The 16037-nt window shown below is 38.4% G+C and overlaps 1 protein-coding gene across 16 annotated transcripts in view; it reads right to left on the reverse strand.

Annotated features, from left to right (window-relative positions):
* The window catches only part of PARD3 (par-3 family cell polarity regulator), a 462771-nt gene that overhangs the window by 136381 nt on the left and 310353 nt on the right, over positions 1 to 16037 (reverse strand). For all 16 annotated transcript variants that reach the window (XR_011323725.1, XM_069778120.1, XM_069778113.1 and 13 more), the window contains 2 exons: positions 12942 to 13169; positions 6930 to 7146 (listed from right to left, as the gene is read on the reverse strand). Coding sequence is in view for 15 of the 16 variants with exons in the window: in XM_069778120.1 (XP_069634221.1) it covers positions 6930 to 7146; positions 12942 to 13169 (445 nt within the window). In the remaining variant the exon portion in view is untranslated. The remainder of the gene's footprint in view (positions 1 to 6929; positions 7147 to 12941; positions 13170 to 16037) is intronic.

Below are 16037 nucleotides of genomic sequence, written 5' to 3' on the forward strand. Positions count from 1 at the left end.
TCCTGACACTTATTTCTGGATGTTAGAAACAAAAGCCCTGATTCTATTGAAATTTAAAAAAAAACCAAAACACCCATACAATATACCCCCATCAGATTTACAGGTTCAAGATTTACCCTGGGAAAATCCAGTGTTAAGAATACATAGAGCAAAGCCCTGCTTTCTGTCAGAATGACAAACTAGAAAGCCACATACGATTATGTTAATCTCTCGCTTCAAATCTCCCTTGCACAATCGCATACCACCGCTTTCTGCGTTTCGTTTAAAAGTCATAGAGTTTACTAACCACTTAATGAAGCTGCATTCCTTAAATCCCTGACAGATTATGTGAAGTTGTTTGGTTTAGAAACATGAATTTGCCATTCCACTGCCCCCTGCCCCAGCGACATCTTAGTCAAAGGCCAGTGTGTTTGGGCCTGCAGGCAGTGAAACACACGGCTCCTCAAGGCAACTGATTCCGCCAAGCAGCAGAAAACAGGAAGGCAAAAAAGTGCGGAGAGGAAGGAAGGAGCATGGCTTGCCTCTCCAAAAGAGAAAAGCTATTTTCAATCAAGCTTATCTCTTTCGATCCCTTATTTACTTTTAACTGGAAAGAAGGAAGAGAAGAATATGAAAATGCTTTGAAAGACATTTGTAAGAGTCCTGGGTAATCGTCTGCATCAAAGATGACAATTTGCTGCATGGCTGATTTAATTTGAAAGGTTTTTCTGATTCTGTGCATCCCAGGGGCTGACCAGAACTTTGAAAATGGATCAGGACAAAGTAGCCCAGAGAAGTGCAGGACAAGAAGGTGCCATCAATAGTATTCAATTTGCAGGCAGGACAAGGACTGTGCTCCTCCTCTGAAGCTTGAAAAGGTGTTGTGCTTAGATGCTGCATCTAGGATTGTAGTGGGTCACACATTTTCTAGCTGGTGGCAGAAAAGGGGAAGCAGATGTGGACTTAATGATAGTTGTGCCAGCTGGCTCATAGTAGTAGCAGGCAAAAAACAGAGCACAAATGGCCCCAGATTCCATTTACCTGAGCAACGGCACAGCTCAGCGTTTCTGATCAAAGTCTCAGCACAAGCACCACAAGCTGTCGGAGACATTCTCAGATGACCATTAGCAAATTCAGTGTGTGAGCAACGAACTTCCAAGTTTGAAATGATAAAGCTGATGGATGTTTAAGCAATAACCTCCTCCTCTATGTTCTAAGGCTCAAGATTCATGCTGGTTTGTGCCATGAGCAGAGGACTAAAGAAAAAAAAAATTCTAACTTCTGAGCTTGTTGCCATGTTTTCTATTAAATCCATACATCAGTAAGTGTCATTTACCAATACAAAGTCCTACGAGTCATGCTTCCAAGGAAAATGCCATTATTGCTGCTTCTTAAGCTACTGAATGATGAAAATCAGACCACAGATTTTATTTTATCGAGTTCGAGGTATTTGCCAGTCCTGTTGATTAGGGTATAATTCAACAGTATTTTACGCAACTCAGATACCTTTTTGTCATGTGCCGGCTTAAAAGTCTGAAGGTTGTTATTAAATGAAAGAGAAAGAAGGTAATTACTAAATCAATGGTATAACCCTTGTGATTTGCTTTTCATCTCCTCACAGACATTACGATGAGAAAACTTAAATGAAAACCAGAATAGGCAATACAAGGAAGTCATGTAACAAGCAACAGTACTCCATGCAGGTTATTCTCCCAAATGCCCAGTCAGAGGTCTCAGACGGCTAATGTGGTTGAAATGTGTTATTCAAAGCTACAAATAATACGTTTATGAATCTGGACATGTCCAGTGCACCTTGGAAGCAGCTGGGGGGGGGGGGGGGACGACGACACAAAAAAAACCCCAACAGTATATCTGATTTCAGCTAAACAAGGTTGCAAACTAAATTATCTATTTCCTCTCACAGAACTGGAAGATACAACACTGCAAGGCTCCCAGTAATCATTATAAATGTAATTAAATCTAATTAGGATTATTTGGCTATCCAGTGCATTGATTTACCCACCTGTATGCTACAACAGTTAAGAGAGGAATTAAAGATCAGCTACCATACGTTATGGCTTTACATCTCCATCTACATTACAGGCCAGATCTTGAAATACACAGCCTCCAGTACTAAAACCACCTAAGCACATGATTAATTTTAAGTATACTGTCTTATTCCATGAACTTCAATATGCAGTTCTTATGTTCTCCACTGAAAAGTTATGTTTATGTGGGACTGAGGTATTAAATCCCACAGTAGAAAATGTGTTTATTTTATATAATATGCTTATGCACAGTTGCTTCAAATTACATTATGTTTATTTCAAAAGCAACCTCCAAAACCAATGCAGATATTTTCTTGCTTAAACTCAAGTTTAAGATACAGTGTGCATACCCCTCCATCTTTTGTTCTCCTCAGCAGTTTTCCACATAAACTCAAACATACCATTTGTATTTGCAAATCCATTTTTATCCGATCATATCAAGGTCTACTTGTTTCAGCAGGTTTTTATTACCGGGCAGTGACAGTCCCTCTGATACTTCTGGCAAGACATGACTAGATAGCTTGGCCTCCCTACTACTCCCCTTCCTCCCTTTGGAAATGGAGAGCTGCTTATTCTCAACATCTTGGTAGTTCAGTTCCTTCTAAAGATGTTACTCCTCAGACACATCCTTTCTTGAGACTGATCCCTTGCTGGACATATTTCTTCTATCATAAAACTCACCAATGAGAGTCCTCCCATACAAACTCCCCAGTAAGAGTGTAGCTGCCTCCTTTCTTGCACACAAAATTAATTCCCCAAAAAAGTGACATAATCACAGTGATGCTACCGTCTTACAGAACCATGGTTCAGGGATGACCATAGAGGAAAATTATATATGGCTTGAAGAAGCTGGGGAAAGATGTGGAGCTATCACTTCAGTTGCCTATTACTTCACCAGTCCAGTCACCCATCTATAAACTATATCCAAGCTTCTACACTGGGAATAAGCACGAATGAAATACAGGGATCGTAAGTGATCACCAGCACCACAGCAGATGTGTCACTCCATCAGCATCCAAAACCTACAAATAAGAGCAATCTCACATCTCCCTACCTTACATCCTGAGGGAATCCACTTTCATAAATGAAAACACCCTGTACATGACAGGGGCAAAAGGAGGGGAAAAGAAGAGGGCATATACAACTTTTCTCTCTCAGGAGAAGAATGTCAAAGAATGGCACGACATAGAAGTCCATCAAATTAATGTATCCCTACCAGCACTAATTACAGGTGCACTGTTTGAAACTGTGAAGCCTCTTTCTTAAGGGAGTACTACAATGACTTATTTATCAACTGATTGGTTTTGTCAGGTTGATTTTTATCAAGAAGCAAAATCTCTACTTAAAAATAAACAAAATCAGACTCAGAAATGAGTAAACATATTTTAGATTGCACTTGGAGAAGCATACAGGTTTTTATAAGCTTCTGATGGCAAAACATACATCCACTCAAGCCTTCTTAGTAGTGAAACAGAAAAACTAGTAGAACTTCATATCAGCTTCCCAAAAAACTATTTGCTCAGCTGGCAATAGCCATCCAGGCACCTCTTAAATGCCAGCAATCGAGAAGAAGGAACTGTGCAGCCTCTCATTTGGTATGTGATTACAGCCACAGGACATGGCACACAATCCTACTGAAGGGATAAGAAAGACAGGAATGATGCAACTATTCAGGTAAAACAAATACATTCAGGTGTAAGCAAAGCACTGCAGCACCTGCATCTCCTCCAATAGACCAGTATTTTTGTTCAACACTTTTCTAGGTTAACTTCTGCCCTATATTCATCCGTGAAGAGAAAGAGACTTCTCAGCCAAATGACAAATTTAAATAAATTATTCTGTTCTGCCCTGAAATGTCAATTTGAAAAAAGAAATACACACGTACTCAGACAGATTTATTTCACAGCGAGAAGGGTTAACTCTCAGACTGTCCACAGCCCAATGTCAGCAAAGGTCCCCCGGAAATAAGGGAAGCTGTGCGTGTCAGAGCCACGCAGACTGCACCCTGCGTTTTACAGTTCTCCTTCATGGTTATGTCAATCCTCTTTACTGTTTGATATGAGCCGTAAAACAACGGAAGTGTTTAAAAGATTTATTTATGATTTTAACCTGCTATCTGAATCATCCAGGGATTTCTTGGAAATGATGACTAGATGCTGAAGGATAAATGTAACCTAGGGTTCTCTAGTGGGAGTTTCCACCTCACAGTGCAGTTTAATGAAGATCCCAGTAGCAAATCCTAAGATTTTAACTGAAGGCAAGGAGACTTATTTTTATACATCACATAGACTCCACTTTATGAGCTGCCAGTTTGCATACAGGCAATAAAAAGCCCCTTGGCTAAGTATAGACATTAGAATAAAGTGTCAGTTAACAGTAATTTCATCCTGCAAGTGTTCTTGCCCATACAACCTAATGAAGAAAGATTATTTTAAGATAAGAGCACTGAAAAGGAAGAAAAAAAGTGAAAAAGGAGAAAAGAAGAAGTACAAAGAAATCACAATGTTGCACAGAACCAAAACATCCAATTATGCTTTGATCATGGCTTGAATTTTAAATGTTACTGTCATCATTATTTTCTATCGCACAACTTCTTTCAGTGATTACTTGATATCTATGATATATGTCAGATGTACAGAAAAACAAAGCATGTTATAGGCAGTAGTAGTAGCTTATCTTGCAGACAGAGTGAAGCCCATCTCAAACATTATTGAGAAGCCTGTCAACAAAGGAAATCAAGCACTGAGTGGAAATGAGGCATAATGCTTAATTCCCTCAATCAGCATTTTCCTGCTTGCCAGGAGCACCTCTCTTGGGTGGGCTGACAAGGTGCAAGCTAATTTACAGATCCAGGAGGAGTCAACTGCATCTGGATAGCACTGCTCCCACGTTAATTAAAAGGAGACTGAAAAGTAAAGTTCACTCAGAAATGGCAGCGAGGGAAAAAAAATAACTCAAGGAAACGTTGACTGTTATGAAGAGCAAACAACAAAGCAATCATCAGATCTTTCTATCAGTCAAACTACTGCTGTTTCCAGATTAAAGATTTCAGAAGTGTTATAGCAAGCATACAGACAAGGTTACTTCCTATTTAGCTGGGAGCACCTGATTAAAAATGGTATTAATTTCCACTTTCGCACTCGTTTCCATCTAGAGCATTCAAAGCCACGCAGAACACCAGACATTATGCTCTAAGGCTGGAGGGCAGAGAGAAGCCGACGAGCCCCACACCGAGCCAGCTCTTCGGAATGTGAAGGCTGCTCTCTTTGGATGGGACCCTCTGCAAGTCAGCCCTTTGCCTGTCTACCAAAGCTTGCACGATGAAGCAGCTATCTCACAGGTCCTCTGGGTACTGGGAATGTTACACAGGAGGAAACTGAGGACCAAGGAGCTGCCCAAGCTTTCTAGATGCTGTAAACACTCACGAGATAGCACTCATGGTATCCAACAAGGTACATAGAGCCCCCAGAATTTATCATGTATAATGTGCCTCAATTTTACCTGTTGTTTCTGCTGTATAAAAATGGCAAAGACTGCAGAAAAGAACCGGTCAGCATTTTGTATCTCCTACCTTCCAGCATTTTGTATCTCCTTCTTCCTCCGCTCCAGACTTGAATTTAGGCAGGCAAATGCCCAGAAGATGAGGGCATCTCTGTGGGATTTGCAGGCAAACAGGCTGAAGTGCTCTCCTCCTATCTGATGTGTGGGACTATCTCCTATGACTCTTGATGTTCTGTGGCATATGCTGACAACCTGATATTATTTTGTGTTTTCTAAACACATTTTCTAACTAATATTTTCTAATTAACTACCCTTTTTCCTAATTAACTAATATTTTCTAATTAACTAGTTTTTCTATTAACTAATTTTGTAATACGATTCACAGACACAGAACAACTCTCAAGGACCTATGCAGTTACAACCTAGGTTCAATTAATGTTTTACACGATAAAGAAGGTAACAGGATGAAAGTTAACTGAAGCTCCACTTACATGTTTTCACAGCAGAATCATTGTTAATAAATAAATCTTTAGAATAATACTGGTATTTCACTTCAAAATCAAATAATGAATCACTGCATATACAAAAGAAAACAAACACTGCCTTAATATTGTTTCTTCTTGGAAATATATTTATTTACGCTAGCTAGCTAAAAGAAAGACTGTTTTTCTTGCTCCCTCACCCCTTCCCACAAGTGATCAAAGGTGTTTGTCATGTTTCACCATTTACACAGAACAGCAGGGTGTCCCCCAGCAGTCTGCTCCTTTCAGATCACTTAGTCTGCTCGAGAGACGACTCCTTTCAAAACAACCCACTGCTTGGTAAAAATCAGGTCTTTCACTGACCCCTTCTCCAGACTGTGGGTTCTCAGAGCACACAACCTGATTTAGAACCTGTTTTCCTTGAGAGGAGCATGCTGTTTTTCAATCTCAAACTGATTCATCTCTTTCTCATCATGCCTCCATGATACCAAATAGTCTTAATAGTAAAGCAAAGAAAAACACTCATTGAGTAACATGTAAGCTTTGGGTACAGTATTAGGAATAGCAAAGTTTAAGAAAAAAAAAAAACCCAAAATTGCTTGACCTGTCAAAGGATATGTGCACTACTTAGACATCACCAAAGACTCTTTCTAAGACCAAGCATTTTGTTGCTTAAAACCATTTTTTCCCTTTGCAGCCCCTTTAGCCTGCCAGCCATCTCCTCCTCTTCTCTTCCGAGCTGCTTCACTTTTCATGACACCACTCATAGGCTCAAAAATTGAGAGATCAGCCTATATACATCATGTATATATTTGTATAGTAAAATATGACCTCAGCAAACAGTCACAATATAAATAAATAACTAAAAGATCAAACTTCTTTTTACAATTCATTCTACGTTTGATTGCAAAGCACCTACCTGAACATGTCTCCTAAGCCTTTCAGCATTCCTTTCTTTGCCTTAATTTTATCCTTCTCTTTATCTCGATCTTTCTTCTTTTCCTTTCCAGCCTTTTTTCTGTCCCCTTTATCTTGGCTTCCATTCATCTGTCTCTCCAATGAGTGGGATGGCTGGTCACTTGCTGTGGACACAGATTCTCTACCAGATCTTGAGCTCTCCTCTGTGTCCTCCTCCACTGAAAGCACATATTAAGAAACATCAGTGGAATAAGAGTAAACAACAAGGGCAGGCTTTTTGGTATATTGCATAACATATTTTGAAGCAGGATATATGCACAACCACAAAATACTCTTTTTTTTTTTTCCCCCCAAAAGCAGTATTTGTTCATGTGGGGGTTTCCTGGAATATTCATTTGTACTATTAAACTCCTAAAAGCAAGGAATTCACCTTTGCAGAACACTCTGCAAAACACGATTTGTGCTTTGTGGGTACTCTGAATAATGTATGGATTAATAAAGAGGATTAGCAAAGTGATGTTAATTGGCCCATTTTGTTTCAGTATCTGAATCAGCTGAGGAGAGCTTTAGAAATATCTGCAAGAAGAAACAACAGCAGTGCAGCATGCCTTGTCAGTAAATTCTTAGTAATACTATCATAAAAATATGAAAGTCATTAAGGACTCTTAACCCTCAATACAAGCCTTAATAGACTTTTTCTGCTGCTACAAGTAACATAATGGTTTTGTCACACTACTTCATTTCCTGGAGCAGTTTAAAACACATCATGCACCAAGTTTTTTATTCTTGGTTGAGATGGAGCAGTCTGGGAGGTTCGGGTGGGGAGATTCCATCCAGCGGAACAAGTAAAATACTTTAAAGGCAGATAACACATTCCTTCTCTGTTTCTAATTCAAGACCAAGACTCCAAGAATCCTGAAGTATACCCAAGGTTAGATTTAACAGACAGAGCACATGTGTTTCAGAAAGTTTGAAAGAAAAACGGCCAAAAGAAACAATCCATTCAAAACCTGAAAACTCCTCCAGTTGCCTAGTGAGAAAGAAATAAAACACTTCAAGCTTGTGCATCAGAATCCTGCAACCATTTTGACTTAACTTAAAGCCAAGTCCAAAAATTACACTACATGCTGGTGAAGCTGTGACCTTCCAGGACCCCTAACACTTTATATCATCACATTATAAGTAGGGCTACACCATCTCCTAATTTTCCAACAGACAGCATGAAGGAGCAATCAGGATCACAGATGCATACTTTGCACTGTCTCCTGTCACTCTAATGAATACAAAGGCTTCAAACAACTTTTGGTAGTAGAAGTTGAAAAATACAGTTTTGCTTTATATATACACAGTCTATGGAAAAGAAAGGGGGGTTTTGTACTCAGTAAGATTTAGAAATGGCCATGGCTTAAAGAAGGAAAAAAGAATCAATTTTTAGTTCAGCATATGTTTACTACTTCTTATAATTACTCCTGCTAATATTATTGTTTCTAGACCTCAGGGACTCTTCCACAGCCAACAGAAGTGTGTAACTCTGTAGAAATTTCTCATACATAGACTACTGTGGAATATAAACTTGCTTTTCTTAGTCATCATTCATATTCCCTTAGAAGTAATTCGCTGAACCTGAAAAGTCTACAAATCACTGATTGAAAGCCATTTGATATTGTCTCTTCTCTCTCTTAGATACTTGCCTGCAAAATACTGTTTATTCATTAATATTACAATACACAGATCTGTCCAACAGACTTAGTACATATTCACTGAATATCCCAAGATTTCTATAAATATTCTCCAACTCTGGAAGATCCCATACACATATTTCAAGAAAAACATACCATGTCAGATAAATCTCAACATTAATAACTATTTTTGAATCTCAACTAGTACTCTGAAGTATGAACCACCAGGAAAAAAAAAGGAAAAAAAAAAAAAAGGACAGGTCTCAGCATTGCATGTTAACTTGTCTTCAGGACCGCTATGAGTTAAGCAGATGATACAGCTTCTCAATTGCAGACACAGTTTTAATATTCAGATAATTGTATTTTAGAAAATTAATAGGCCTGTCCTATACATGCCTCTGTACTAGCTGTCCTTGTACTTTTTTTGGTCACAGTGTTTCTTAATCAGTGTCTGGGATGATATTTAGTTGTTATTATTAAAAGAGTAGTAGAAAACCACTTTGGAATAGAGAAGCTAATTTTTTGCATGTTAATTTATAGCTACAATCTGTTCCAGTTAAAACCAACTAGACATTTAAAAGATTATACTTGCAAACGAATATAATTAGTAAAAAAAAAAAAATGCATTAAATTTCTGGCAAATGTTGAAGTAAAATGTTTACTTGGTACTTCATTGCTAGAATTTTAAAGATGAATCAATTCTGACCTATGGTTGTTCATATTCACATAACAATACATTCAATTAATCCTAAATGTGTATTATATGTACTGTGCTATGCTGAATTGGTGAACAACTTGTCATAACAATGCTTCCTTTTATTATTTATTTTGCATATTCTATGGAAATAATATTGCCTCCTTTTCACACTTGTGCTGCAATAAATATTTGTCTATCATACACAGTTTGCTTGCAATTAACTCTGTAGCTTAGACTGAGCCCTGTGAACTAGGATGCCTGTTCTCGTGGATTAAATACTGGTGTCTCTACAGCAGTAAATAGATTTCCAGTTTTCTTAAAAGGATTCAACATGAAGAAACTTGTTTCACTTTTATGCAGCACAGTCATTGTGCAATTAAGATACAACAAATTACTAGTGTTTAGAACAAATGCAAATGCAGCTCAATTAAAATTCAATCCCAGCCTACAAATGAAACTTCTAATTTTTCTTAAGTTGCAGTAATGACATTAGGTTACTGCAAAACACAGAAAGCATTTGTTTTGGTGCTGTTATTTCCTTCCTTTCCTGCAACCTCCAGCCTCCCCACTCAGGATGCTGAAGCCAAAAAATTAAATTGGAGTATACTTTAAACATCAATTAAACCTGAAAACTAGTGTCATTTCATGAACCCCACTGTACAATGGAGAACTACACAAACAGGTATTATGAAGCTATTCTCCTAATTAGGCCATAAAATGGAAAAGATGCACATGAGGAATCAAAGCTACTTAATGTGACGCTATTTTGCCACTAAGCTTCTAGGCCTCTTATTGTGATATTTAATACAGCCCGAGATTCTAGCAATTAAGATTCAGCAGAAGATTAGAAAGCTTTTTCGATCTTTCCCAATCCAAATGCCTTGTTCTCATTCAAGACACTAAAGATAAACATTTTGCTTTCAGTCAGCTATTTCAAGTATTAAGGAAAAAAAAAAAAGCAGGAAAAATGATCTGTAAAAGCTGAACACCCACACCTTTCCACAAATCACAGATGTTACTTCTTTACAGCCATTAAAATTTCAACTCATCTTCTCAAATACTTTTTAAAATGTTACCCCAGAACTGGTCACTGCTATCTGATTTTCATCCTACATTTAGTAATTTTATAGCACGTTGTTCTAACAACAGCAAGTACATTCAGAAGAGAGTCAGCCCCTTTGCCACATGTTACCTGTATTTTTATGGCTTTTGTATATGGGGTGATGACGTTAAGAATTCCTCTATACAATATATTGCAGTGCTATTAGTTGCTACTGCAAAGCGGGTCACTGTCTGGAAGAAAGAAGCACTCATAGCACTGAAACACTTGGAGGAGAAAGGGGAAAAAATTCAAGTAAGACAAATGAATTCAGACTCAAGGGCATCAGCAAATTGACCACCAACATATTTGCCTGGGTTTTATAATGACAGAAAGCCACATTTTAATTTCAAACAATTATGGAATAATTAAATACAATTTTTAAAAACTTAAGCAATGTCATTAAGGCAGCGGTGAGGCATTAGTTACATTAGGTCCAGATTGTTAAATTAACTTCTACATATTCGTATGTGCCCAGGCTATGTCCAGCTGAAGACATCATTTGGCAAATTCTCTGGAACCTAAGGCCACATATAATTTACAAAAAGTGGAACAGACTGCAGTGGTTTCAGCTTTAACACAGACATGTTTTCAGAAAGACAGGCAACATATGGCTGGGCCAGCTCTTAAGCTCCCACAGCTATCATGAGAAGGAGAAGACCTCGAGGACTGATTTCTGTCCAACCAGCTTACTGTAGTTGCTTTGCTACTTATCTGCTTCTATTAACCTGGCACTGCAAATTTCTGGATTACTTCTTAGATGTTTCGTTATAATATGTGGAAGCTATTAAAATACAAGTAACTCAACAGAATGCGTAGTTCTACGCACATAGCTCGGTCACACTTAGCTCAGCCCTTCTTTTCCATGTGAGATTTGAGAACAGCCTTGCTCTTGCTCTCCCATGACACTGAGATGGCTCTTGGTCCACCAGCGCTAGACAACTTCATCCATACAGAGAGATGAGGGCAAAGACTCACCCCACGGCATTTCAATTTCAGCCAGAAAGCTTTGTCTGGTTTCCGCTATTCCCATGCAAAGGATACGAAGGCCACCAAATACTTCCTTGCTACTCTCTATGCATTGCATCAACAAGCTCAAAACCCCTTACAGTAATCTCATAAACCTACACTCACCTAGAAAGCATTTCATGACAACAGTTTTGCTATATTTTGATCAAATGAAGTTAAACCATCTGTAACTTCTGCATAAGCCTTGGATATCTGCTGCCTCAAAACAGGATATTACTAGCAGTGGGCTCACACCAAACAAGGCCTTTTAGAAAAACATGGTCTTACGTCCCAAAAGACCACGGGCATGCAGTTTGGCAGAATGAGAATGATCACTACACATTTTCTCATACCTATTCTTCTACTGGCCAGAAATAGATTGACAGCCAGCAGCACCAGACCAGCATTTAGCCTCACTGCTGCGTGAAATTGCTAGGTGCTGGAAAAACGAAGCAGAATTAATTCTGTCCATAACTACCTTTGAGAAAAGTGACTAGCAAAATGACCTTCCTTTCAGTCTCTGAACACTTTTAGAAAGAGGCAGATTTAAGGAAAAAAAGCGAAGAGTTTTAAAAAAATAAAAGAGTGATTACACAAGTAGCTTATAAAAGAATATTAGGGAACGGCACTTATGAAACAGACCTTCTGAAAGTAAAAAAAATATAAAAAGAGCAAAGAGTGAAAAATCTCTTTTCAAGACTTTTCTGTTAGCATTCAGGCTAAATATTTCTCTACTTTAACTTTCCCACCATCATCTTCATTCATAAACTTCTAACTAGCTGCAGGTTGATTAAAAAAAAATTCTGCTGGTGTGTGACAAGTTGAAAGTAGTACAACATGAAGGTTAAAAATTCAATAATTTTAATACAACCCCTGATTGAGGTAATTTACCATTCATACTATTTTCATTCAATACGAGTTGTCATTTTACCAGCCCATTCTTACATAGTTCAATAATGATAAGGTTAGCTTTGAAGTGATTCTTTTATGTTAATGACATTCTCCACATGTTGGGTCATACTTCGGGTTAAAGAACTGAAAATGTAAATGAATGCCCATTAGGGTGGGTAATAGCTGATCATTAACTTTATACTTTATTAGATCTGCCAGCCTTACTCACTCTAATTAAAGGACAGTGATTTCTTTTTTCCCCCAGACACTACAAATGTACTCTTTCAAAGTTAGATGCACATATTTTTGTAAAAGAAATTCAGTGGTTTTCTGTCTTTCTGCATAATTTTTTTCTAATTTACATTAGTAAATTAATTAGCTCTTAGAGAAAATTTTCAGAGTAATTTAAGTAAACACTCTCCTAATAATCTTATTTGCTTATTTTAGAAAGGAAGCAAGCTGCAGAGTGTTGCAATCTGTTAATGCATATGAAGGGAAAAAGCCTGAAAAAAATTGAAGAAAAGAAGTTAGTTCTATTCTTTTAAATTCCTAAAATTATCTTCTACTACTCTTAATCACTTTCTAAAGGAATTAACCTATGTTGTTAACATTCTTTATGCACAGCAATAGTTTACTTACAAGTTTCCATGCCTTCATCATCATCATCTGCTACAGGTTTATCATATGATTTGTCTATGGCAGCTCTGAAGCTTTCATTGCAGCCTCGTCCTCGGATAATTCGTGGGCGCGGGCGGTGGAAGGGAATATCACCATTCAGAGTCACCTCAGCAACGGCTGTCTGCAGACTTTCTAATGAGCTGGATTTCTTCAGGCCTAATGAAGGCCCCACATCTCTGGTTGGGGAACCTTAGTGATTTAAGGGGGGGGGGGGGGACCAAAAACGTAATTAGAATTAGTATTGAGAACTGAATGCTTGATTATGCATATCCATCCTGAAAGTCTTTGGGGACACACTTAACATTATTCACATCATCTCTCAATAATCTGTAGGGAATTCTCCACAGATTTGTTGGTCTCAGAAGTGAATGAGTATGTCAAGTCACAGTCAACGAAACCGACAACGTGAGCAATGTGTGGCTTTTCAAATCAGTGAAGAGAGACCAACATCCATTATCATTATTTTAAACAATTTGAATGATAAAGCAATCATGGGGCTTAAAAAACATAGCTCATAAAACCAGCAGAGACACATATCTACTGGCATCAAACAAAACTACTAATTATTTTTGGTTTGAGCAGAAAATTTCATCTCTACTAGCAACTGATGAACAGAGAGCAGATTATCGGCATGAATCCTACGGTGTTTAGAGTAACAGTCTTGCAAGGTAGCCTGGCTTCTGGCTTCAAGGAACACGTCGTTTGCTTTTAATCGAGTTTTAAAGACTTGCATCAAATTGCTAACAATTTCATAATGAAGTACTTCTGAGAAATATCAGTTGACTTGCTGGGATTTTGTGAAGTTGCTTAAAAATAATCTGTGGAAAGGACCCAATTAGTCAGGCAATACCAGTTAACCAGCTGGAAAAGAAACACATCCCTGGCAGTCACCAGGTTGATGTTTGGACAGCACTACAGCTGGGGCTGAGGGCAGCTTTTATCGCTGCAGCATGTCCGGAGGTGTGCCAAGAAAGCCCCGGACAGTATTCTGCAAAAGCCTTTCTTCCATCCGGACTTTTCTTCTCGGGTTTGTGGACTAAATGTCTAGCCTGAGTTTTTAGATACACACACTCACAGTGCAAATCAGCTGACAATTGCACAATTAATTAGATCTCATATTATAGTTAAAACTGGAAGAAATCTTTCAGGGGAAATAAAATCACTGCATTTATTTGAAGTTATTTTATTCAAAAGTGCAGTATAATCTTGGCTGGATTTTCCATAGGATTTGGGGCTGGAGAGCAAGATGAGGTGGGACATCATCATCACCCACATTTCCTGAATTTATGAGACCAGAGCCCTCACCTAGAATATGGAAACCTCTCTTTTTCTCTACCCAGAGGGAGCAGAACAGAGAAGAGTGTTGTGGCACCACAGCAGTCCCAGGTGGTGGGTTGTTACTGCACTGATATCGGTGTCCTCATCTGACAGAGGCATAGAAAGATAAATTTCAAAAACAGCCAGCACTGAGAGACCAGAGCCAAGACCTGAACCCTCAGGAATACCAAACCAATGAACAAGACATGTGTAAGCGTGGTCTGGTGTGAATAATGCAATAAAGGAAAATTATCTTTTTTAAGTATTTATGTCAGAATAACGTAAAGCTCTGGAGTTGATCCTTATTCTGGTAGATATTAGGAAGGAAGAAGAAAGACGGTATCTGTCGCCATTCTTTAACAAAGGTATGTGAAGTTACCTTAAGTGAGGAAAAACTGCTACTACACTACTAAAACCAGCTTCTTTCACTATTTATTATTGGGTGGGGAGGAAGGCGGTGGCTGGACCTACAGAAGGGATGCAGAATAGCAGCATGGCAAGTCTTCTCCATGTCATTTGTTAACTTGGTATGAGATGGAGCAAGGCAGAAAACACTTTAATTTTCTATTCACCTACTTAAAGTCTGAGCAATTACATTAAACTGAAATCCCTCAGATCAAATAAATTCAAACAGCAGCTGTCAAAGTATTCCCCTTCAGCTGCCCTACTGATAAGATGCACTTGTAAATAGAAACAACACAAAAATCCTCTTTCACGGGTCTACACAGCTCCTGCAGTTTGGTTCCCCCAGCAGTCCGGAGTCCTGCTGCTTGGACCCTCAGCCAGAAATAAACACACCCCAACAAATAAGAAATTTTATCTTGATGAACTCATATCTCTTAGAAGAAGCCACCCTCACTCACAGCCCGTACTTGCTGGAGGGCCGAGGGTCAGGAGGATGGTTGGGGGCAGAGCACAGCTGCTGGGGTGAACAAGAGGAGCCAGCTGGGACAAGGGAGGTTTGATGGCTTCCCAGCTGTACAAACAAGCTGCAGTCCAGGTTCACCAAACTTCTGAACATGGGCTGAGGTCTAAGGCAAGTATTTTTAACGTAACACTCTCTTTACCAAGTAGAAGAGCTCCAATTTAGACAGTGCCCTATAAAACTCTCCACTTTCTAGATAGCATACGCCAAAATCTGTTATTCCTCCACTAGTGCCTGCAGTACACAAGAAATGAGATTTTATTTTGGTTTTTACTTTTCAAGATTGTCTTTTGTTAAAAACAGTCCATGAGACAGGAAAAATGAATGCAACATTTTGAAGGAAAAAAGAGGAAATGGGACAATCATATATAAGCCAGCTGTTTGACAGATTCAATTTCATATACAAAAGGAAAGGGTATCCTCTTACATGGCAACTTACTGTAAACTTCCTTATTCCAGATTCTGCTTTGCAACCTTCTAAATGAAGTGCTCATATATCTTTTCCTAATTACCGAGTGGCTCTTTTTGTAAACAGTAATTATAAAGAAGGCATTTATGTGCCCATTTATGTTCATAAAGGACATTAAAAAAAAATTCCATTTCCTGCCACCCAATACAGTTCTTTGTGAGAACTATATCTACGTAAGTTGTGCTTTCCCAAAGGAAAAGCTAGATGGGATATGATCTAATGTTCCTTGAGTACTGTAAAACTAATAATGGATTACAGAAATGATAGGAATATTTATTGAACTTGGGTGGCCATGAACACAAATGTGAACAGGTTGCGGATTTTGAAAGAGGGAAATGTCCTTTTG

This window comes from Haliaeetus albicilla, chromosome 2 (genome assembly GCF_947461875.1).
Source record: "Haliaeetus albicilla chromosome 2, bHalAlb1.1, whole genome shotgun sequence".
Lineage (NCBI taxonomy): Eukaryota > Metazoa > Chordata > Aves > Accipitriformes > Accipitridae > Haliaeetus > Haliaeetus albicilla.